At 36.4% G+C, this 25,269-nt stretch overlaps 1 protein-coding gene across 1 annotated transcript in view; it reads right to left on the bottom strand.

Annotated features, from left to right (window-relative positions):
• Nucleotides 1-10,471: 10,471 nt before the first annotated feature.
• Nucleotides 10,472-25,269, bottom strand: part of HFM1 (helicase for meiosis 1) — a 30,209-nt gene continuing 15,411 nt past the window's right edge. Inside the window, exons 19-38 of the mRNA XM_058808777.1 lie at nt 24,342-24,422; nt 23,638-23,729; nt 22,707-22,813; nt 22,574-22,621; nt 22,284-22,381; nt 22,064-22,195; nt 19,128-19,213; nt 18,131-18,214; nt 16,966-17,123; nt 16,155-16,258; nt 14,535-14,690; nt 14,191-14,286; nt 13,665-13,783; nt 12,760-12,842; nt 12,561-12,667; nt 12,355-12,453; nt 11,841-11,931; nt 11,469-11,574; nt 10,946-11,103; nt 10,472-10,684 (exon numbers count right to left, since the gene is read on the bottom strand). Of these exons, the coding sequence (XP_058664760.1) occupies nt 10,618-10,684; nt 10,946-11,103; nt 11,469-11,574; nt 11,841-11,931; nt 12,355-12,453; nt 12,561-12,667; nt 12,760-12,842; nt 13,665-13,783; nt 14,191-14,286; nt 14,535-14,690; nt 16,155-16,258; nt 16,966-17,123; nt 18,131-18,214; nt 19,128-19,213; nt 22,064-22,195; nt 22,284-22,381; nt 22,574-22,621; nt 22,707-22,813; nt 23,638-23,729; nt 24,342-24,422 (2,072 nt within the window). The 3' untranslated portion in view covers nt 10,472-10,617. The remainder of the gene's footprint in view (nt 10,685-10,945; nt 11,104-11,468; nt 11,575-11,840; nt 11,932-12,354; nt 12,454-12,560; nt 12,668-12,759; nt 12,843-13,664; nt 13,784-14,190; nt 14,287-14,534; nt 14,691-16,154; nt 16,259-16,965; nt 17,124-18,130; nt 18,215-19,127; nt 19,214-22,063; nt 22,196-22,283; nt 22,382-22,573; nt 22,622-22,706; nt 22,814-23,637; nt 23,730-24,341; nt 24,423-25,269) is intronic.

Here is a 25,269-nt window from a genome sequence, read left to right as displayed (position 1 = left end):
TTGGGCACACACTTTCCTTTTCAGGAGAAAATAAATTCTGAGACAAAAACTATCCCATAACCTATTTCTGCATGAAGGAAAAGGCTCTTTTCTTTCTATTCCTTCCCACAGGAAGGGTGACGGGCTGGCTGGGGCGGGCAGACGCGGATGGGCTCGGTGCAGAGGAACTGCACACCGAGGCGCTTCACGCAGCAGTGCCTGGAAATGGTGCCCCGGCTCGGCCGTCCGCTCTGGCTGGCCCAGCTGTCACCCGAGAGTGACAAAGTAAGAGTCAGGAGGGAACTGCGGTGCTGAAGTGGGTCACACGACTCCCTCATTTGGAAATCCCGAAAGGATGATACGTCACCTTCCCTCTGCAGCACATCAGTCCCTTGTTAACTATTTAACCAACTTGGTTACAATACACTGCAAGTCCACAGAACTGGCCATTTTACGTAGGCCTCTCCCTGTTTAAAATTACAACTCTTACTCTACGGTACAGTCGGCGCCCTTTATTTTAGCTTGCATTTTGCATGGGTGTTCAGTATTAAGGGCTCCCTTTAAGTCCGGAAACACCTGCCCGAGCAAGGCCAGCTGCGAGCCGTGCCACCAAGTCCCTGCGGGGCACGGCTGGGCGGCGGTGGCAGCCGGGTCCCTCCCGCCGTCCCTGCCCGCGGCTCTGTGTGTCACCTACCCGGCAGTGCCGAGACGCGAGAGCTCTCAGGACAAGCACGGTGGAACAGACCATGGGGTGCCTGCAGCACAAGCTGTGCCATACCACGGTCTCACCCTGAGCCTGGTGCCAGCACCGAGGGGTAGCGCACGGTGACACTCGAGTGCCACCGGCTAAAGCACCCGGAGGGCGGCGCCCCGAGGGCGGCAATCCCGGCCGTCCTGGGCCGCCTCCACGCGCGGCCAGCGAGGCGGTGGCCTCCGTCCCGCACGGCCCACGGGCTGCAGGGAGCGGGCGCGGAGCCAACGCCCCCGCGCTGTCCCCCCGCGCTGCGCCGGGGGCGCGGAGCTGCCGCGGGTGCGCAGTGAACGAGGGCTCGTCCACGCACGGTTCCTGCACGGCGGACAGGCGATTCCTCAACGCGCCTCAGACCGGCGATTGTGAGCGCAGTAAGGGGGGGTAAATGTCCCATGTCAGCCCTGTGTGAAAGACATTAAAACACTGAAGTGTGCGGTGCGTCCTGGGGGTTGTATTCCTCAATGACCTTTTTAAAGAAATATGGTCTGAAATCTCTTGTCAGGGTCTGCAGGAAAGGCACAGCTGTTTACAAATGGTAGCTAGTACTTGGAATTACCCATTGCACTTGGTGACAAAGAGCTTCTCATTTCCCATTCCATCCACACAAGGAGTGGAAATGTCAATTTAGTGCTGCTCTATTTTTAGTTCTTTCACTACAGATACAAAGCCTAGCACAGTTTGAAGACAATGAGGAATGCTATGAAGCTGGGATGAAATCTTGGAGCATCACAAGCCCTTCCAACCACCTCTCTAGCTAACAAGCAGAACTACATCTTGGTAAATTACGACTAAGCTCCAAATAAAAAATACTCTTTAAAATAAACTAATAGCTGCCAATGACAATTCTAAGCAGGATTTAGGATCTCTGTTTCATTAATGTTATGTAGTTCACTTGCCACATACATGAAACAAAGGCTACTTTCCAATTCAAGGACGAGTGAAATAAAACCATGGAAGGTAACATTTGAGTCTCCTTTGCTCTTTGTACACATGCACTTTCTTCTGGCAATAACAGCACTGCCAAGGGATAAGAGACAGGCTTCTCAAAAGATAATTCACAAAACAACCTTACAGAACAATGGCCTGGTACAACAGCTGAATGGCACAGGGCAAGAGTGGAGCTCCACAGCGTCAACAAGTTTTTCTGACAGAACACAGATTTACACTCAGTAACTATTTTCATTACTGATTGGGTTTCCACATCTTCACAAGCACATTCCAGTCATACTTCCAAAAGTATCTGGCCAGTTAGCACAACCTTGTATAGCAGTAGACAAAATGGCATCTGCATAAAGTTTGCCTACAGGGGAGAAAAGGCAAAATTCAGGCATGAAAGTGAGGTTTGTTCCAAACTCAGCATTAACCGCAGAGCCTCAGTGCTTCATGTAAGAAACAGGTGGTTCCTAAAGCTGTGCCTCTGAAGGAGGCAATACTTTGTCCACTATTTTTTCTCCTGTTTTGCTTTTTAGTCATGCTATGTCCTAAATTCAGTCTTAGAACAGATAACCCACTCCTGCATTAAAAGTTATGGGGGAGACTTTTTTATAAAACCACATCTATCCAATGTTTCTTTAGTAAACTTATTCTGTTGGGGTAACAGATTGTTGTCCCTGTCCTGGAGGGAGCTGATGCTGGGCATGTGGCTGCTCTGTGTGTCCTCCCTGATGCAGAGCTCTGGGACTCTCCTTCCAGGGCTGGATCATGATGTTTACATGTCTGACACCAACTCTACCTATGGCTGCACTCACAGATTTTTCAGTAAACACACAGCTACAGCACCTGGCACTATATCAGTCCAGCATTTCCCAAATATTAGGGGTATGGGAGAATGCAGATAAAGTACTTTACTTCCTTCTGTGCATCATCCCACTCCAGGAGAGGAAGCAATTTCTCACAGGGCTTAAGTAAGCAAAAGGTGATGACTACAATTAACTAGGGCCACAAATACAAATTATAATTACCTCAGTAGAGAGGTAAATGTTTCAGCGCTAACATCTGAAAACTTGAAATTTGGTGACATATTTTCAAACCAGCCTCAGAGTGCCAAACAACCCAGAGGAATAGATATAGCTACTCTGGAAAGTGTTAATGCAGATTAAATCCAGTCAATAGCAGAAGTCAGAGTTATTCATAAATTCTGATTTCTCAGATCTGCTCTTCCAGAAGAAAAGCACTTTATGAATGCAACAGACGCTTTGCTTTTGAACACACTTCAGTAGATCTCAGTACTGCTCATGCACACCTGAACAAGCAGGAGTGCATTCAAGGGAGGGAGCCAGCCTGTCCCACATCTGTTATAACTTACCCACTTGCAGGACTAACACCCAGTTATCTCTATAAAGCTCAACCAAACAAAACCAGGAAGAGGTAAAGGTTTTAGAGCAGTTAGTTCTTTTTCATCCTGTCCACAAGGACCCCAAACTAGCAATTGTGTTTAGGTAGATATTCTCCTGTTTGATAAGCACACACAAAATCCTGATTTATAAATGCAAATGTTACTGGAATGACAGGATAGAGTTGTTCTTTAAATCATGACAAGTATGAACTGTTGGAGACCTAGAATTAATAAAAAAGCTTGAAAATTAATGTTTCCATTGTGTCACTGCAGGGCAAATCTTTCTCTCCAGTCCTTCCAATCTGAAATGGTTCACAGAGGTGCCACAGACACCTGCTCTAAGAAACTCACCTTTCTCCTGTCACTTCTAAAGCTTGCTCTGTCCCACAACCAAAATCCCAGATCCTCTGTAACACTGCCAACAAGATCTCAGATTTCCCTTCTCTACCCAACTTGGGAGCATCAGGTGTCTTCACCCCTGAGCACTGCTCAGTTCCTCTTAGAGGAGGAGATGTCTGCCCCTTCCAGAACACAGGAGGCAAACAGGTGCCCTCTGTATAACTTTCCTCACACCTGCAAAAGTTGCAGCAAGAGAGTATAACTACTTCTGCAGTGAGCTCAATGTTCACCATCCACACAGGAAGGGGAAGTACAGGAACATCACAACCAACTGAGGAGGGCCTTGGGTTTTGCTTTGAGACAATCCTTTTTATATACAAAGACTGTAGAAAGTCATATTTTCTTGAGCACAGTTGCTTTTTAAAAGCAGGAGGATTTTTTTCTCAAAATTCAAAGAGGCACTCAAATGCACTAAGCATAAACATGCTTTAAGCATTTTATTAAGCAAGCTGCTTCTAATTGTCACAATGACTGGTCCTATCTTATTGGCAGCTTTTCCCAGTCACTAATGCTGCATGAACATGCAGAAACACCCATCTACTAGAACAAAATGCAACGAAGCCTCTACCCAACTTTGGATCTGCTTAAACTGACAGCAAAGTCACAAGTTACAGCAGGAACTATTTTTAAATATTCTCAAGAAAATACAATTAAATAACGGAACTAGAAAAAAAAAATCACAGCAGGTCCTATACAAGTGTTCAGATGAGAACTTAAAATAACACCTTATTTCTTTTCAGGTTACCATTTGTTTTGCACTACATTTAAATATCCTACTGTGTCTCTAGGCAGTGTGAGACAGTCATTCTGCAGCAAAACTTCTGCCAAAGTAGGCTCTGGTGGTGGAATGCATTTAGAAATGATGGCCAGATGATGGCATGGTAAACGTCCTTCTTTTGACAGGCCATACATGTCTATTAGAAATATTCCTTGTTCCATATGCATGTGAAGGATCAGACACATACACTCCTCACTCAGAACAACTACCTCCTGGAACACGTCAGCAGAGTATTTACTGCCAAATCCAGAAGGAGTTTGTGATTCTTACATTGTCCCCATTAATGAGAAAAATGTCACTACACAAAAGCGCTCTCTTTTTTTCCCTTTCTTATCAAATCCTTCGAACAGCTGATAACTAGCTTTTATAGATTGGAGAGTCAGATGGGATTCTGAACCTATTATTTTACTAAAACCCCAGGGGTCAACTTATCACCCGAAAACCATTTTACATGGACAATTTGACTTTCATGTGGAGTGCCAGAACATACCCTAGATGGAAATCTAAAATAAATTATATGGAGTAGTGCCTTCTTTGTGCTGAAATTTATCGGTCCCACACTACAATAATTTTGAAAATTGTATCCCTTAAGCTACAGTGCTGAGATATTATTAACTGCTTGAACTGAAAGAGCAGGTCTGATCGGTTGCTATAAAGTCTATGAACAGAGACTAATTTCTATTGAACCACATGCTTATCTGAAGCTGTGTTTCACCATTGCAAGCTGCCAACTTTATTTTCTTCCAGAATACACTGCCCATCTTTTTGCCATCATCCTCAGTATGCACTGTCACTTCAGCAAATCCATTCCAGGAGCTAAGAATGTATCTAAGCTTCTGCTAATACGGTTGTCTGAGACAATCACACCCAGGAGACAGGGAGGGAGATGCATACACTTGTACCTCTTATCTTCCTAACACAGGTTATTTTCCTCACTAAGCAAGCCTCCAGTGTCTGAAATGCATCTCTGGGATGTATCACAAGATAAGCATATCTATTTCATGACTGACAATTTCTCTATCACTTCCGCTGCCATACTTAAGAACTAACATTATTTGATAATGTGCTGATGCTTTGGTCAATGCACCGTTTACATCTGTTAGTACAATCTTTAGAAACCAAATTGACCTCAGAGCCGGAAATCTTTATAATTGAGAAGATACTGAAAATGATAAATGATAAATAGTCACCCAGCTGCTGGGTGACTATTCTTTGAGGGGAAATTCCCAACTAGACAGAAAAACCTTCTCCAGGCATAACACATAAGGCACAAGGATAGAGTTCTGGGATAAAAGAAGTGTATTTCCTACACACAGGAACCTAACAAGTCTGGAATAAAAGAGCTAAAATATTACTCCATACCAGGAAAAATAGTAATAAATCATACTGCCTCATTTTCATTCAGATAATTTAATGGCCCTTATAAACAGAAAGAAATTGCCTAAAAGGAGGTTCTGGTTTGCACATCCAAGTTTCTAGACAGCACTACTTTCACTTTTTCTTTACTAGACAGTGTCAAGCTCTCCATGAGGCATTCAAAACTAATGACTATTTACTGTGGCAAATCAATCTCTCTAAGCAGAGAACCTATTGCTTCCAGCAATGGCATTCAGCTCACTAAGACCTTTGCCAGGCAGGAATTTGAAAACCAAGGCATGGCAGTTCTCTTCCAAACCTTTTAATGCCTGTCTGTCCAACATCTTTCTTTTATTTTAGGATGGCTCTAAGAAGCAGTAGGAGCCTGTCAGTAAGTGGACACTTGTCCCGAATGAGTGGCTTGGCTGTTTAAAGAAACACCATCAAAGGTATTGGCAAAGCAGGATATAAGAATCTGTGAAAATATACAGAGTTCAATGGCAAGGTTTGCTGTATTACTTATTGTATTATACAGATTAAAGCATTAAAAAAGAGTAATATTTCTGTGTCTACTTTCATTACATCCTATCATTTATTAAAGTGACTAGAGCAAGTTAGCAGCCTTTTTCTGTCTCACTCAAACAGCAGGAATTCTCTCACATCACAAATTCACAGTACTGGAGACAAGGAAAAGTGCCAAGTTAGGAGCTTTCCACTTGCACTGATGAATATTCTGAGTACTTTTAAATGCTTAAACTGATGAGATAAATGTTTTGGAATTAGATCAAAATAAGAAATTTATAATTTCAAAGGATAAAGCCTGAATCTAGCTGGAAGTATGATCAGGTATCAACATGCAGCAGCTTAAAACAAGTTATGCAAGCTGACCTTAAGATGTGTGAATATCAGGTTTCCAATGCAGAAATATGTATTTTTCAATATAGTTTTCTGAGCAGAAATCATGAGATGTCATTTATATGCAAATCAGACTATATTCTGCAGAAGCCATGGGAATTATTTGCACTTAATAAAGACTTATAAATAGGTTTTGTCTCTAAGTGGGTGGGGGAACAGCAAATATATCATAGCCATTTACAGTTACAAACGTCTTTTTATTTTCAAAGCTATATGCATCCTTTAATAGGAAGTTTCACAGTTACAAAAGAAACATTGTTTCCTTTATATAAACAAAATATCCTTACAGTTTTCAAAACAAAATGTTTTGCCTTATTCCCTATGCTCAGCTATCTAAAATATAGAAATTGCCATGTAGCCCCAGTCAAAAAGACATGCTGGTTCCATGCAGTATATGTTAAATACAGGCAGAAATTACTTGTTATTATATTTAGGCAATTTTATTATATTTGAAAGGACATATACCTTCTTTATGTGGTTTGTCCACCCAGTACCATCTACTGCATTTCTGCAAAACATGTTAACATTTTCACACATCACCAATTACATGTGCCCCTTAAGTCCTGGCACATGGAAATAATCCATTTAAAAAGCACAAGAGGACAGACTCAGGACACTCAAAGCACTACATATTCCCCCCAGTGTAGTGTTTCAGTGTGGTAGGTAGCACACAAAGCAAACTGGGAACCAACTCTCCCTGACTGGTATTAACAGTCTGGACTGGGGCTCCTGTTAAAGGCAGGACTGCAAGTCAACAGTAGCACATCCTTTCCAGTCTCTTCACAACCAGAGGGAAGAGCAACAGTGATAGCATTGCCTAGAGACAGACAGACCTAGTGCTTACAGAGGTGCACTCCTTACCCCAGCCCATTCCATCTGAAACGCCCATCAGGGCACATGGAGACCAGGAACTACAACACTGGGAGAAAGTGAAGGCTTAAACTGATACCATTTAATGTCACACAGACTTCAAGAACAAATACAGAAGCATGGCTAAACCAGGTTTATCTCAACTGAATAGTGGCAGCCAATAAACACCTGTCCTTTTTCTATCTGATTGTTTTCAGTCAAGATGAATTAATCACTGAAAGCACTGTATGTGCCTCAGTTAATTCTCATGGAAGTCTTCCAAAAATTCAGTGTGTCATTAGCCCTCTGCAGGAAGAGACTTTTACCCTGATTAGTACCTTCTTTTCTATTTCCTTGTTAAGCAAAGGAGCTTGGAAAAAACCCAGGCATTCACAGATCTCATTTTAGAGATATAATTAAAGATTCTGGCAGTAAAACAATTGACATGATATGACTCTTTTGCTCATCTACATAACATGCAGACAAAGTGACATAAAGAGCTAATGCAAGACACCCTTTCTTTCAGAAGAGGTACCATCAATACTGTCATAATGATGCATTAGAATGGTATCATTTGTGCTCTGCAAAATGACTAATTTCAAATATTTTGTGTGTGTTGGTTTCATACAGAGACTTCTGTTCATTCTTTATCATTATTCTGACTGCCTTTAAGAGCACCAACTTTTATATATCATGTAACTATTCTGTGAAGGTATATCTAAGTGAAAATACACCCAAATAATAAGAGTCTGACTTGTTGCAACTGCTCTTATTTTGACAATTACTGTGATGTTTAACTCATTAAAATGTTCAAATACAGGAATAAAAGCTATATAATTAAAATGTGCTCAAGACAGGCACCACACAATGAAAATTGTTACAATACATTTGTAGTATTCTGTATGCTGTAACTTACCTTATACACAAAGATGCCTGGCAACATGTTTAAACACTATACTATTTTCCCTCTGCTTTTGAAGATTATAGGTTTTGAGTGCATATTGCATTTTCTTCAGGCCCAGATATGGTTGACCTCAGTTTCTATTTTGAAATCAGTATGTGTGATAGGACAAGGAAGCATATAAGGAAGTTGAAGTTAAATTAAAAGCAGGTATAAGCATGTCTTTTATTATGGGGAATCATGCAAGTAAGATAGTAAAATCTGACTTCTCATCATATTGAATTGTCTTTCACTTCTCCATTATAGAAAACTTTATTTTTTATAATGTAAATTTTGTAGAATCACCCCCAGACTAAAGTCTGTGGCATCCTGCTGTATCCCCAAAGAATTACTTACACAATCCCAGTGATTGAAACTCGAGCCACTCATTTAATGTTTCAAGTCTATGTAGAATTAAAATAAGGATCAGTTTAGACTCTAACAAATTTTTTATGTACTTTAGTCTGTATTTTACTCATTGTCAGTAGCTTAGTGTAAATGTCTGATAACATCCTGTTGAATTTGTCTTTTTTAGCATTTGGTCAGCACCTGAAACAAAGCATAGCCATCTCTTGCCCTTTTATTTACCTTAGGGAAGTTAGCTCCTTACATGGATAAAGGAATTCAGTGTCTCACATGCACAAGCAAAGCAATATTCAGTGAGCCTGTCTGTGAAATTACAGCACACCAGCTTCTCCGTGTCACTCTCAACACAGGTAATTGGACAGTTGCACCAAGAGCAATTCAGCCCACTTACAATCTAAAACATCTTCTGACAGTGTCTGCTTCTTTCTAGTGACTAGACAGGCAATCAATTAAACAATGGTAATTACAGCTCTCCATAGCTATATCAACACTTACCTTCTGGGGTGTGACCTGGGGTTTTGGTCTCCTGATCATTTACATGAGGCATCTTTTGAGAAACACCACTGTGCCTGCCTAGGAGCCACCCATCTCCCATGGAAATCAGAAGATGGTGAAGTGCAGGAGATAAAATCTGCATTCTTAAATCTTACCCTGACAGAGAACTGGAATGTGTACATGACTGGGATTGCTGGGTTAAATGTAGCAGTAGTACAGTAATTCTGACTTACATCAGCTTGGAAGCTTAATTTTAAAAAATCTGACAAAAAGAGATCTGACATACTAATAACTTTGAGATGTAATAAAATACTTGAGGTGTAGAAAAGTGAATTAAACTGGGGCCTGCTGGCATTTGCATAGTCAAAAAATTGTTGAGGGGTGAGTACTGAGGCTGCTTAGGTTAGGCCATTCTTTCATGCAGAGAAAGAGTTATATTAAGTCAAAAGTGTAGGAAACACTGGAGTCAAGCAAAATGTTAATAGTTGAGAAAATTACAACCTGGTAGTGGAGAAAAACATGGCTGCATTTAGTTGCACCACAATGTTGAAAGAACAGACAGCTAATGTTTCACATGTGATTATAACATTTTAATTCCTCACATTTTAAATAATTACAGTAAAATTTAACATTCTCTTGGATTTTAGGCAATATCATAAATTCTACTAACTGTTGAACTTGCAAAGTCTACTATTCAAACACTAAAGCTAAAAGAAAATATCCAAATGCAATACCTGGTGCCTAAACCTGTATTAGGACACATGAATGTCCATTTTATGACCTTGGGTAGGAAACTGAACAGGGAAGAGAGTTTTAGAGTATTTTTACAGACATTTAACAACTGGTTTCCTGAGAATCTGGAAACATATCTGCTTAAGCTGCATTTTTTTATTAACACATTCATAGCACTGTCAAAAGGAATATCTAGAATCTAGAATAATCTATCATCCTATTACTTCTGTTTATAAATCTAATTATTTTACAGCACTATGAAAAATTCAACTTTAGAGAAACTGAAAGAAAAACCTGAAAAATATTACAAAATTTCCAAGGAACGAGTCTTTCATTCACTTAAAGATTATTTGAGAAGCAGGACATGTTATTATAAACACTTAAACCTTTACTTTCTCTAATGGGATTTTCTGTTATCTATTAAAGTACCCTCAAATTATGAACTATTCTCCTTTGACACATTTCAATATTTTTCTTTATAATCCTGAAAACAGCAAGGTGAACAAAAATACTTTAATACTTGTAAAACAAGATATTATTTCTTACATTCCATAAATTATACAACAAAACTGGTGTCTAATTTATTGTATATTCTATGCAGCAATCCAGCTATTAATAAATAGGTATACAACAGGAATCAAACTCTCTTGACTGGAGCCTTCACTGTAAAATTGACTGTAAGTTCTTTCCTCAGCACTTACAATGTATTTTGTTTACATGTTTTACAAAATACCATCAAATATTCCAAGAAAGGGCTTGACATCATTGGTTTCATCATCAAGAAGAAATCTAAAGATTAAGCAAACAAACAAATAAGGTATAGCACATCAAAACCTATGGAATCAGGAACACTATAGAGTTAAGAGAAACCAAGACAAGCAATTTTAAGTAATGTGTCTTAAGAAAAATTATTTGTTACTATTATTGAGAAAACTAAACTTTTTAGCAATGAATATTAGAAACTAACACATTCACCAAAAGTCTCTATTCCATGAAGAACTAAGCACTGAAACACTGAAGAAACAGAAAAACATATGTAACTTTTCTTACCTTGGATCTACTTCTTTTTCCTGCTCTTTTGTGAAAATAAAAAAATCTTCTTTCCTAGTGAATTTAGAAGAGTCTGAGATTATTTCTGGGATGGAAGAACACTGTAAACTTTTTTGCTCTTGAGAAGGACTTGAATGTGTTTTTTCTTGAAAACTGAACTGCAACACAAAAGTTTAAAAGTATACATGGTTAAACCAACTGAAACTCCCAGATTGTTGTACAATATAGTACTGGTATTTAATTGATATTATGATATTTGACAAGAACCAAGCATGTGACGAATCCAAATATATACTGGACAGAGAAATTATCAAATTGAGTAAATAGTTTTGAGATCATGCTATATAAAGTAAATTCATATCCTATTTCTTTGTATCAGGAATATCCCAATGAACAGAGAATGATTTGGACAATTTGAAATTCATGATATCCTAATTGATTCATCAGTCAGATATGGCAGATATATTTACACCATAAGTACTCAAATGATAGAAAATTCAGCTGTCAATATATTTTTACTCACCAAGGTTGTATTTCTAATCTGTGCAGATAAATTCACTTTTGATGTGCTATTGACCACAGAAACATCTGAGTTGTGAATCCTGGACTCATCTTGTACCGTGCATGAACTGAAAATACCAAGTTGAATAATTTCAGTATTTTTACAGAAGGGAAAAATTATTTTCTGTTCAATTCAGGTTTTTCTACTTATCTCTCTGCACACTTAAATAAAAACCAAATTAAAATAATGCAACAAGTCATGCCTTTTAAACACTGAAATTTCACTCATTTTTATGAGTGAACAACATTCTATACATTTAATTACACAGATACAAGTGAAATACAGACAATATTTTACACTGAATAAAATAGTAGTAAATTATGTAAGTCTTACTCTTTTGAAATGTTATTTGTGGCTTTGCTTGATGTATACTGGCAGAGGGGTTGACATTCATCTGGACTTTGAAGGCAGATATTTCCATGTTCTGCAAAAGAATGAAAGCTTTAAAAAGAGGGTTGAGAAGAAGCCACAACCCCTTCTAAATATTTCCCATGTTATGATAAATAGTACTTTAAAAATTATGAAAGTGTCTTAACACTTGAAATATTTCTTTGGGTTTTGGGCTAATATAAAGATAAGCAGAGATATACAGTCAATATACATTGTGAAACAATTATGCAGTTGCAGGCCATCAAAAAACTTTAATTGTGAGTTTTTCAACTGTCCCTTCTGTATTGGATTTGTCACAATATACGTGACATTCAAGGCAGAATAATAAATGTCAGTCTAGTCAATTAACCAAAAATTTCAGGTGGTTCTATTCATTGTATATTATTATAATTTATTCTCAAATAATAGCCTGTAGAATAATTTTAGGAAAGGAAAAAGTTTGTTGAAATTACCTTACCTAATTCTCTACTGACAAAATTACTGGCAAATACCAATTTCTCATCATCAATATCATCCCAAATATCATCTCTCAGTTCAAAGTCCACATTCAAAGCATCTGAAAAACAGTATCTGCTTTTATCTGTGGCAGAAAAATATGAAGCATTAATTTAAATATCAAACCAGTGAACACTGCAATTTTAAACATTAGCAATAACTTACTACTCTTTCCACAATTCCAGGATTGCAGTTGTTTCTGAGATACTTCTAAGGTATTAATATTATCCTCCTGGTCCACTGAAGGTGACAAAGATGACAGTTTATTGCTAGACCTATTTAAAAACAATAAATCAATGACATGTCTGTAAAACAATTACAGAAAGTGGCAAAATAAATTTATTCAGAAAGCAATTCTTAGTAATACCTTGGCAAGGCTGGCAATAAAGCCTTAGGTGTAAAAACAAATTGTTTGAGATCCACATTTTGAGCTTGATTTAACATCTCCATCTAAAGAAAGCAAAATATTATAACTTATAAGATATAAACATACTAAGAGCTATTATTTTTTAACAGGGTTAATGGCATCATTAATATTCTAAGTTAGCACAATATTTAAATGTCATAAAACCTTTCTGATGTCTGTCTATCTAATGCATTCAGTTAAAAAGGTTTGAGTTATGTGCTTCTGGTGGAGGTATGCAAGCACCCCGGCAAAGCCAGACTGGTTGACTCTCATCTGCGTTAGCTGTAGGCTAAATAGTCCTCTACTGCAAACAAACAAGCAAACAAAACTGTGAGGTAGAAATAAAACCCTCCAATACCTCAAATGTCATTCTTGCTGCAGAAAGACCTAGTTTACCACTACATTCAGAGGAATAAAGTGCAAGCCATGAAATGTTTCAGAAGTTTAAAACCAATGGGGATAGTTTTCTTATAAACAAGTGGATCTACTTGCCAGTGAAAAAGACTCTTAGTAGCATGACTAATAAATACCACAATTTAATTCAGGTAATATTTTGCCAAACCAAGTCACAGTGCAGTACCCTCCAACAATGCCTCTGAACCTCACCAACCACAACCTATCAAATGCCATAAAAGAAAAGATATAGAGGACGTGCACAAAAGTGGATCAATGGAAATGTCCCAAAGAACAGCAGAACCTCTCAAAGATTCCTGGACCTTTGTACTTCCTTACTTTTTGCTCTCCACACAGAAAAGTCAAACTTGGATGTTCATGTTTAGTGATAGAATTCTCTCTGCAAACAATGCCTACAAATATGTAACAGATTAAAATAAACCTATGAAATGGCTGACTGCATTCAAGCAAACCTTTAGACGTTTTACTGGGGGTATAGATGAAACTGAGTTCCTGCTCCTTAAATCAGCTAGGTACAAAGAAAAGTTTGTGTCTCCATTCATCTGTGACTTTGGAGGTACTCCAGTTTTACCTGAGAAAATGAAGTAAAATAATCTTTAGATTAGTTACAAGGGATAAATCCTAATTGTTTTCAAATTACTTTGAAAAACTTTGCCACTAAGCTTAATATCTTCTGTTAAAACATTCTAAAAGATTTCACATGCCAAGTACAAGATTTAACACAGTATTCATATAAAAGCATAACAAGCTTGACATTTTTTAAGATCATATGCTAAGTACAAAAAGTATTATTAATCATTGTAGTACCTATAAAAGTGCTATTGCCAAAGCTACTTATAATTGCTTTTATGACTGCAGCATAACAACCCATTCTCTTGCTGGTATTGTTTCTGCTAACGTAGCCATTGGCATGATGGGAGCTGTTCTAAATTACATTTCTCTAAAAGTATCAGAAGTAGTAGATTTAATGAAACTCACAGCAGTCATGCCCACACACATCTTTATTTTTACAGCGGTGGTTGCATTCTCTGTTGCCAAATTTCTTGTAAGCAATCTCCTGTTTAGATCTGCCTCCTAGATTAATATAATACAGAAATTCGAACAGTAATATTGGATACCAAACACCCATGATTTTTCTAACTTTCAAAATCATCAAAAAATTGCAGTGTAGTACTTTACGAGTAGAAGCAGCAGAGTTGTATTTTTATTACCTTTGAGAAAGAAACAGCAGGGATGAATAAAGATTTAGTTCCCTAGTGAAAGCAAAATTCAATTTTCTGTTGACTTTAGTATCAGCCAGATACTGTGATCTGACCATTTACCTGTATCTACTTTTGCTGCTGGCAAGCTTTGAGGTGAGCTATAACATTTATCAAGTGTAGATTCAGCTTTCAATTTTTGATTTGTAACCACCTTACGTCCCTCTGGTTTTGGTGTTAAGTAGAAGGCTGTATATGCTCGCTGTATATCAAGGCCAACTTGGAAAATAAAAAGACAAAACTATTAAAACAGCTTTAAACTGTTTCTATACTACAATTATCTTCAGTTACTCAAAGATCATGGAAATTTAAAAAAGTAATTTGCCCTTAGAGCACACTCTTGTATGACCAGATTCTTTAGGATTGAGATTAAAAACCCCAAACATTTTTTAGAATTAAAGACATAGTTACTAGAAGAAAAATGAAATTAGTTCCTTTAACCAAATGTTCTTGTATTGATCAACTTTAAGCTTACTTTTGTTAAAACTAAATTTACCAATGACTTTGCACAACTGATAAAATTTTAACTTTTAAACTCTACTCCAGTCTGTGTTCAGGAGTATCAGCAGCTCTGTACTGGCAAAGGCAAAAAATGAACATGTTTATAATGCTTCTCAAGTTGAAGGCCAATATTCATGACAGACTGAGAGACACCCTTTGTAAAGAGAGCAATTTTGTCTTTTATTAGGGAAATAAAATTTGTTGGAAAACCAGACAGGCTTTTAAAAAATGTGAGATTTCTTTGAAGTCTGAAATAGGAACAGACTTAAAATAAGTAGAGACTAGGAAGACCTGGTTTTAGTATAATTTCACCATTACCAGTTTCAGAAAAATTAACTGTTGTGCTGAGTTTTTCTGAACTCAGTACTGAGTATTTTATCTACTGTACCTGTAGATAAAAGGACAATTTTCATTTCTGTGTGGTTAGAAAACTCTTTTTCCCAGAGCCACAGGTCTAGCTATAGAAATATAGATTATTCCAGGCTTGATTATTGTAATAATCTCAATGTCAATATTTACCATGGAAGCATCAAGTACACTTCAGTTAACCTAACACACAGCACTCTTTTTTACTGGTGGGGCATGATGACAGAATTCAATGGAGCCAGTTTATCTTTAAATTGTTTTTTGAAGTTTTGCGTTTCAAGGTCATGAGGTGCTCCTTTACTGCTATAGTTCCAATTGTATGGAAGTTGTCACTGAGGGGACTCATGTTTAAATCTGCACACAGTAAGGCACAACATTTCCAGCTGTAGGAATTTCTTGTTACCAAAGTGGAGACGACCACATCCAACACCTCTTTACTACAGTGCAAAACCTAACCACTCACAAAGGCAGCTCTGCTCAGCATAAATAAACTGTCAGGCTGATAGGTTATCTCTGCTGAGAGTTAACCCACTTGAAGGAGAAGGACAAAAGAGAATCCCAATCTGTATCAACAGAGCTAAATATTGTCTCCTAGTAACAGTTTTGATGCTTCGCAGTTCTTTATGTGGTAGTAAATGAAATACACAGATAAGTAATTGTGAGAGGTAGGATGCAGCCCAGTAAAATACATGTTATAGAGGTTTGTTTCCAGACCAGCTCACTTTATTATACTTTGGCTTAACAGAAAGCGTTTTAGCAATTTGTTCCAAAATCTCCTGCATATTGGTTTTTAATTCAAAGAATACCTTAACCTACCATAATCAGAACTAATTAAATTTATACTAATGTCTTCTGATTTAACAGCTCTTTTAACTTCAATTTTCTTCATCCAATTTCCAGTTTTCAGGAGCACAGAATCCCTGTAATGCATCAGCAAAGTTGTTAGACAAGGACAACATACTATGGTATCTGTAACCAAGTGAAAGAGCCTGAATTTGGTTCTACTTCTTTCGTTCTGCTTGATAATTGGCCTAAGAATAACTTTTCAATCATGTATGATTTATGGCCATAAGAGGGCCAGGATCCTGCAGATCAGTTTCAATTTTGCCCAAAGTGCCAGACTTTGGTCAGAATTGTCATGAAGGTCAAGCAGTTGGAAAAGATTCTGTTTCTCTTTTCCCATTTGCTCCAAGCATCTCTTAGCCAACTGGAGAATTTAAATCTATCTCTGAGGGGAAAAAAAAAAATATTTCTAAAATATAATTAAAGAAATACAGCTAACAGGAGTAAGTAACAACTGTTTTTTCCCATAATTTTAAAAGGTATTTTACTTGTTTTATATTTATGGGGAAATTATTATGACTTTTCCATAATATGACATTGATGTTTAACAGATATTTACACGTGCTTTCTTCACTGACAAGCACACTGGCATGTTTTGGGGGTTGCTGAATTTTGTGTAGCATTTTAAATGACAACAGTGACTAGAAAATGCTGTAGGATAAAGAATAATTTTGTACTATTAGACATCAGTAGGAAATATTGAAAATCTGCCTGAAAGTCACAGAACAGATGAGAAATCAACACCATAAAACTATGTGAGGCAAAAAAACCTGATCATACATACATAATTTTGTGATTAATAATGACTTGGTTGTCAGCATCTCCTATGACCAATGTAACATAGTGAAAGTCTGGCGCTGTTCTCTTTGTCTGGAGCTGCTCATAGTTTGTTAGTTTGATGGTTACTAAGATTTCTGCCAACGTGTCACTGTATTTGGGAAGCTAGGGAAAATGATACAGAAGACAGAACTGATAAAATATGCAGAGGAAAATATATGCCCCCCATAAATTTCTATCTGTTGATACAAGCACAAAACCTCAACTTAAGCAATTTGAATTTGTGGTACAATTTTATTTGTTCCTCTGAGACACTGATTTTCAGCACTAACTTGGTGATAAGCTGAATACCCTAAGTTTGATTCAGTACTGAGAATCAAGGACAAATGCAAAGAGAAATAGGCAAGAATATGATTTGTTATATAGAAATTATATTTTGGCATCCCAACATTCCTCTAGAAGATTTTTATAATTGTTAAATCTTCATTCTGAGAATTGAGCTACTCATCTGGTATTATATCAAGGGAAAAGTAAACTAGAACTGATTGTTATACCAAGAGAGTTTCACACATCTATTGAGCTTTTAACTTCAAAAGTGTCTTCATTTCTATCAACTTTAAGGTCACTTTTCAAATTTTGCATTTTAGAAAGCTAGAGTGTCTTTGTGATCCGTATAAAGACAAAATGCATATCAGAACCTCAAAGCTCTTGATTACACATAGAACTGTACCCTTCCTTTGAAAGGGCACCAGCTAGGTTAATGTACTAACTTATTGTTTCTCTATATTCCTAAGTGTGCTGTAGAAAATAAACATGCATTAATAGTATTTCAGTTAGCTGTATTTGGATGCTTTGCTGTCTCTAGGGTTTGTTTAAATTCAAGATAGAAGAGACCTCTCAGACTCACATATAATGCTAGAATGTGAATGTACTGGTACACATCTGTAACATAAAATGCTATCAACAAGAGAGGCCAATTTATTATGGGGAATGCCTGTTCCAAGGCTCTCCTTTGAGATTTAGGAGTTTCATTCTACCTGCTAAGCTGGAAGGAGGTCACAATATTGTCTGATCTTCCATCTGGGAAGACTCAGAACTGCTTTAAGTCAGGACTTGTTTTTTCATTTAATAAAACCAGCATAAAAACATAAAATAAATATGAAAAAATGTACCTGTTCAATTTCAAGTTCGTATTTTGGAAGATGCAAAACAGACTCTTTTATCTGGTTTCCAAAAGGAGGATGTCTGTTTAAAATCTGCAAAGATGTAAATCCAAGGAATCAAAGTCACCTGAGTAATTATGTTAGCAACAAAAGCTCCTTTCATTCTTGGTTCTCTACTGTCATTGATGCCCAGAATAGCAACATTACCAAAAGGAAATTCCAACACTTGTAAAAGTTGCTACTGCTTCAGTTCAGATAATTCAATCACCTACCAATGACTACTCAGGTTTTATATGAGATGACTCTTCTATGCTGCACAAGCTTTAACTAAAACAAAACAAATTACAAGAAAAAACACAAAAGGAGCCAGAATGATAAATCAAATTTCCAAAGTCAAAACAGAAAAACCAAAGTAAGATTTAGAAGTCTGTTATATCTTCCAGAACACTGGAATAACAGCTTCCACAGAAAAGAAGCCAAAAGCCAAAGAACCAGTCCTAGAGTAACATTTACCTTTCCTAAAATAAGAAGTGTTTTGTAGATGATTTAGAAGATTTTTATTCTACTCCTATCTCAAACTTGCAATAATGGAAATTTGGGATTTTCATAATTAAGATACACTAAGAGAAACTGTAAATACATATTCCCTTTTATATTTTTCCAACACTTCTAATAGAGAAGTGCATATTGTCCTTTGTTACAAACCATGTTCATGATGAAATTCTACATATTTGAGCATCTGCTTTCCACAGCCAACCAAATCAGTGAAATCATCATTCACATTAAATTTGCTACAACAAAACATCATACACATTTTCAAGGAAAACCAGCAGCAGCTACATAGTTTTTAAAATTCTACTAGTTAAAATTAATAAATCACCTAAACATCTAAATTTTGCTATGACCATATAGCAAATATATTTAACTATACTGCTTTAACTGCTAACAGTATTAATCCTCAGTATTTTCCCTATCATATTTATCTATGTACAAAATAATAAGTTACCAATTCAAGCTCTCTTGCATTTATGTCTTCAATTTTTTTAAATGATGTCAGCCCAGCATTTACCATAGCATTTGACAATGATACACCTGTGAAAAACACATATACAAGTTTTATGCTGTTAAAGGACAATGAATAACCTCAAATTATTCTAACAACTGCATTACAGCAGGTAAACCCAAAGCATAAATAACTCTGTTACATTTGATGCAGCTTTCTGCCCAGCAAGTCACTAAACTTATTTTCACTCAAGTATTTCAGTAGTAATTAATTTCTCCATTAGTAAAGAGAAAAAGAAATGCAATACAAACCAAACATGAAAATATACAATATTTCAATGATGACAACTTTTGCATTTTCTACAGTAAAACAGATTTTACATCACTTTCTGTAGGAGTCAAGAAATGTGTTCTGTATATATATGATAAAAAAGCATGCCATGCAGTATTCTTTGTCTCAGAATGTTTTCCCTATTCAAGAAATTATTTAATTATGTTAAAATCATAAAGACCTCAATGTTTTTGAACAAGTTAATAATGAAATTCACTGAAAAATAAATATTTATTATTATCTTCTACGAGTTATTCCAGCTTTAGCAAAAAACTTTCCCATGGGCATGTAAGCCACAAAAGCAGAGAATTCCATATACACTTTTATTTCTCTTTGTGATTCACCATACTTCCAGTGAGATTTAGACTTATCACAGCTATGAAAAAGCATTTAACTGACCTGGCATTACAGCCTTTTATAATAACTGCAATGATTGTATGTAAAAAATACTACCAAATACTTAGAATGAGTATTTGGATCCTTCTCACACAGTTCTGCTAAAGAGCTCTGCTAAAGAACGAATGTAAGAAATCTGAAAATTAAGTGGGAAAACTCTTAAAATACTTTTAGATTGCTTCTTGGAAGACATTACTGTAATCTTATAAGAAAATACTTAACTCAAGAATTTAATACTTTAGAGAAACAGAACACCTTTTTTCTTTTCATGTGTATTTGAACATAATACACATGGGTCTGACTTGGGGAAAACATCTTTTACCATCTTCCTGCTCCTTTGCAGAAGCTCTGCAGTCTGAATACTGAGAATTCTCAGATATTACTTCTTCTGCTAGAGCTGCTCCTCTGTTTCTTTATAACTGAAGCTGAAGATTAACTCTTTTACCCTAATTCCTAAAATGGTAGAAGGATTTCTGCCAGTGAAGAGAATACCAGATGTAAATAAGATTCTTTTCTCTTTATTTTCATCTACACTTCTGAGCAAAACGAATAAATGGGGGTGGAAATAAAATTGAACAAGTAGTAAACGTCATAAATCCTGTATGACAACTGATCATTATCCTGTCTGTCAGAACAAGCAAACAGAAATCAAACCTACCATTCAGTAACAAGGGGGAGTATCATTATTGGACAAGAGCTGTAGAAATGCAGCAAGAATTCAACTGAAATATCAGTCTCAGTAAGGCCAAGTGTCAGTCAAAGAACTGTCACTCTAATAATGGAAATACTGACTAAAAAGGCATTTTTAAGGTTCAAAAACAGCACACTGAGCTAAGAGTTTAAAAATTAAGGATTTCTGAATATGCTACATGGTATCAGCAAGTTTCTGGGAACTTAATTTAACTCCAGAAAGAAACAGAAGATTAGTAGCCATAGGCAGAGGTTAAAAAATCGTATCATACTACAGGCATCAATTCAGTGTTTGATTCAGGAAAAGAGTGAATGTCAGAAGAATGTTCAAAAGAAGCTTGTGAGGGGAACAAATGACACTTTGGAAGTTAGCAGCTCTTTGTAACATATGCTGCAAGAGCAATGACAGCATAAGAATAAAGTACCCAGAAAAAGGAAAATTGGACAGACATGTCTGTATATATACACCTCTTATTAAAAAACTAAACGTGACTTTATTCTGGTGAATATAGTGTACAGGGAAGGATTTGTCTACACTGCAAGTGCCATATTTATCCCACTCATCCTAACTCCACAGAAATGCTGAACATGAGGCAGATTCCTCAGATGATGGTGTCAACATTGCCACAGGTGTGGGGTAGTGGAAATGTGTTCCCAGCACTGTGCACTGTGCTGTGCACAGGCTAACAAGCCCTGCCCTTGCTTTGAATCCACATGAATGAAGCATTACAGCCTCTGCCCTTGAGCAGGAAAGCCTGTAAGGTGCTGGACCCGATGGACCTCTGGGTTTAGCCATTCTCTAATTTGCAGATCTCTGTACTACACTCTTCAGCGCAGAGCTGATGTATCTCTAAAGAAGAAATACAGAGAATGCTGCAGTGAATTTTGAAAGCATGAAGGTATGATAAGACCAGACATCAAAGCAGGAAGATACACTACTACCTCAAACAAGTATGACTACATTTTTATAAAACAGAAGACTCAAAATTTTCTGAACTCCTTTTCAAATAATTATGACAAGCCTGTACTTCCAGTCAGAAGTTCATTCAATAACAGGATACAGTGAAAGGAAGATCATTAGAAACTTTTGATCATCATGTGTATAAGAACCTCATGCATAATAAATTGACTTATATTTCATGATTCCTATCCTTTTCAATGTGAATTAAAAGGTTTTAATGCATACAAGCAAGAGGACCTACAGCAACTGCTGCCTGGAAAGGAAGACATAGCCTAGTCAGGGACACGCAGTCATATCAATGTGGAATATGCCTGGGATACTGAGAGGAATAGTGAGGAATAAGAACAATTCTGAAATACTTTGAAAGCCTTAAGAAAGCTACTAAAGAGCTTGCTTTTGCAATGGCAGATTCTTCTGGCAACTGTGGTACTCAATTGTGGCAAATAAGTAATTAGCAGACTAATTCAATTATGTACATAGATATCACAGAAATCAGCAGGCTAATTATGAGTTATGATTCTTTGTCAAGATTACACTTTTATAATTTTTAACTAGTACCTACCAATTTTTTCCAATTGTTTAGACACATGAAGTGAATTTTCCCAAAGTCTGCACCTGAAACACTTTGCTAAAATCAAAGAGTTTAATAAAGCAGAGAAGTTGTTCTTAGATGATGCCAGAAAGTCAGATAGCCCTGTAAAAATAAGATTGACTTATGTTAACAAACATAATGTAGCTTATTAGGAGATGTACCAGGAAAATAAAATTAAATTTTACCATACATCTAGTAACTCTCAAGCCATTTCTAAATATTCTGCCAGTATCTTGTGTCAAAGTAAAGTCTTGAATAGGAATACATCCCAGCTGAGCCTGAATGAGACTGGAAAAACAATGGGTTTGTAAACAAAGAACAACATCAAAGTTTTTCATGGGAAAAAAAAGGAAATTCAGAATAGAAACAACAAAATACAAGATCTGGTCCTCTGCAAAATGACAAAAAATTTAGCAGGGACTTCACAGCCTTAAAATGGCAGGTTTTCAATAAAAAATAAAAAGGCAATATAATATTTACCAGTTTACTTTCATTTCTCTTGTTTTTATCTTCCCCTCCATTGGAAACCTATGCATGAAAACAAATATTTTCTAAATTCATTTTATTTATTGCTAAAAAGGTACTTTCAATTTTCAATGTATTTTTTAAATACCTGATTGTTATTTTGTCTTTGTCTTTATTCAAAGTGTTCAATATTTTCTTTTCATTTGTTCTTAACTTCACATCCACAAATTCTGTGCAGTTGGAGATCATTGTAATCTGTAATAATTAAATGTTTTTAGTAATTGCTTTAATTTGCCATTTTTTCTATTACTTCTTCTAATTTTTTTAGAAGAACATTTAAAAAAATTTATTTCCTCAGCAGTATGACCATGAAGACACAGTCCGTCAGTTCTTTTTAATACTGACCACCTTTCTTTCCTCTTCCTATAAAGGTCATTAATGAAAGGGGACAATTTTTCTTTCAGCTTTTTGATTACTATTTCAGTTGATGTTATCTAAAATTAACCCCACACCTTACTAACACTTTATACAAGGCAAATACAAACAACTTTTTCTGTTATGTATTTCACCTTGCTTTCTTCACACTTTAATGACAAAGACAGGCACAGGAGAACAAGTGTTCCATTTTTTTCATGGCAAATCCGTTTTACCATAATATTTGCTTGAAAACAAAATGTCTTGTGCTTCAGATAACAACTCATTAGCTGAAAGAGGAAAGTTACTTAAAACAGAAAGACAATTCCCTTAAAAGTAAAACCTGCTCTTGATGCAGCTGTTTTTTCAACAAATAAAACCTACTACAGCAGAAAATATTAAGGCTTTTAGTACATAAACAGAACAGCTTCAGCAACTTTACATCTTCATAAGCAAGGTTAGTGAGTGAAGAAAGAGTTGGGAATCAAAAGATCTCAAAGTACAAAGTCTCAAAAATACTCCATATAGAATTTAATTAGATGTATTCTCTAAAACTTTATAAAAATAAAGCCTGAGCTCTTTAAAATAAATAACACCTTACCCTTATTTTCTTAGACTGTTTAAAAATAATTGAACATATGTAATTTAAAAAAACCTCAAATTACCAATTCATTTAGTGTCTCAGTTCCCTTCATTGTGAAAAACTGCTTCACTGTATCAAATGCAATGTAATACCACGCCATTAATCTTCCAGTCTCTGTAAAAGAAGAATATACCATAAAAAAATAAGTATGTCAAGTATATTTTAGTGGCTTAGAGTTTTTTAAGCCACAAAATTAAATTAATTTTCTTATTCCAGGCCTCTGTGAGATTTACCCCCACTACTCAGTATGTCATTGTCCCCAGCTGTGAGATGGACATGACTGATCCAATCACAGAGTGGCAGTGGCAATTCTCTCCAATGGAGATGAAGTCCCACTAACACACCAGGCAGGGAACTGTGGTTGCTAAGAAGCCAAACACCTCTAGCAGAGGAGTCCAGAGAAGAGCAGGTATTGATAAAACCTGTCCTTCCTTGCACTGTGCCACAACCAATTATCCTGACACAGTGTTCTGCAATCTTCTAATCTGCAACAAATTTTCAGCAACAAGAGAAGATCTATTCATAAAAAAAGATTAAGAGTGTGAACATCCACGACTTGGTCAAGAAACTTGTCCAAATATTCCACTCACAAAGTCCCTCAGATTTTACTCTCTACTACATTTGTGTACTCTTATTAATGAGTCACAAGGGTAGCTGAGATCCTTCACAGTTCACTACTATCTCTACATCACTCCTGAAAATTAGTTTATTTGAAAAAAGTATTACCTGTTGGTTTGAAATTATTTGCTTCATCCATCCTGATCAAATCAAAAGCTGATAAATCATTTAAGTTCTTCAGACACAGTTCTGTCAAAAATTTGAAAAATGTTTTCTGCATGTACTAAAAATACCTTATCCATGTACAAACCACAAACATCATCATCAAATGGTATGAATATATACCCAAGTAATTCCACTGAACACAAGTAAAGGTTTTGGAATCCTCCTATTAAAGTTGGTGGCTAACTTTTCTCTGGGGAAACTCACTGAAAGATAACTGATAAGGACAAGCCAACTCTTTTTCAGTAAGGTAAAAGTTGCAAAGGAAAAGAAACTAGATGCTGGAACGTAGGTTGCCATATTCAATTTTGAATGACAGATTAGAGAACCCACAAGCACTTATACAAAAGACTTTTGCTACAGAGTTAACACTGAAATGGTCCAAATTTCAAATACCCACAAGTATTCATGAATCCTTCATTAGAAATTTTCATGTTGCATTTGTATTTATTTCACTAAACCTGTTGTGTCAGGTATCTGCATAAGAATGACCAAACTGCTTTTGGTCTCTCTTTTTCAAGACCAGGGCAACATTCAGAGTTTAAGTCAGTTAGAACAGCACTCAAAGAGATAGTTCCCCAAGCAATCCTTCACTTTACACATGAAATATATGAAAACATTATATACATTACTACAAAATATTTCATATTGTAAGGAAGAGGAGCTAGTTTTTAACATCAGAATTGCCACACTAAAAAAGCATTAATTGAATTCTTCTATCACTATCTGTACATATTAAACCATGCCTTCTCCCATAAAGGCTTGTTTAGGTAGTATCACACTTCATTCCCTCTATTCCTTTCAACCTACATGGCAAGAACAGAAAACTCCTGATGTAAAAGACAGAAAAATATAGAAAACTACTGAAAAGGCA

This window comes from Ammospiza caudacuta, chromosome 7, assembly GCF_027887145.1.
Source record: "Ammospiza caudacuta isolate bAmmCau1 chromosome 7, bAmmCau1.pri, whole genome shotgun sequence".
Lineage (NCBI taxonomy): Eukaryota > Metazoa > Chordata > Aves > Passeriformes > Passerellidae > Ammospiza > Ammospiza caudacuta.
Note: the sequence above shows the minus strand (reverse complement) of the source record. Positions and strands in the feature narration are given on the sequence as shown.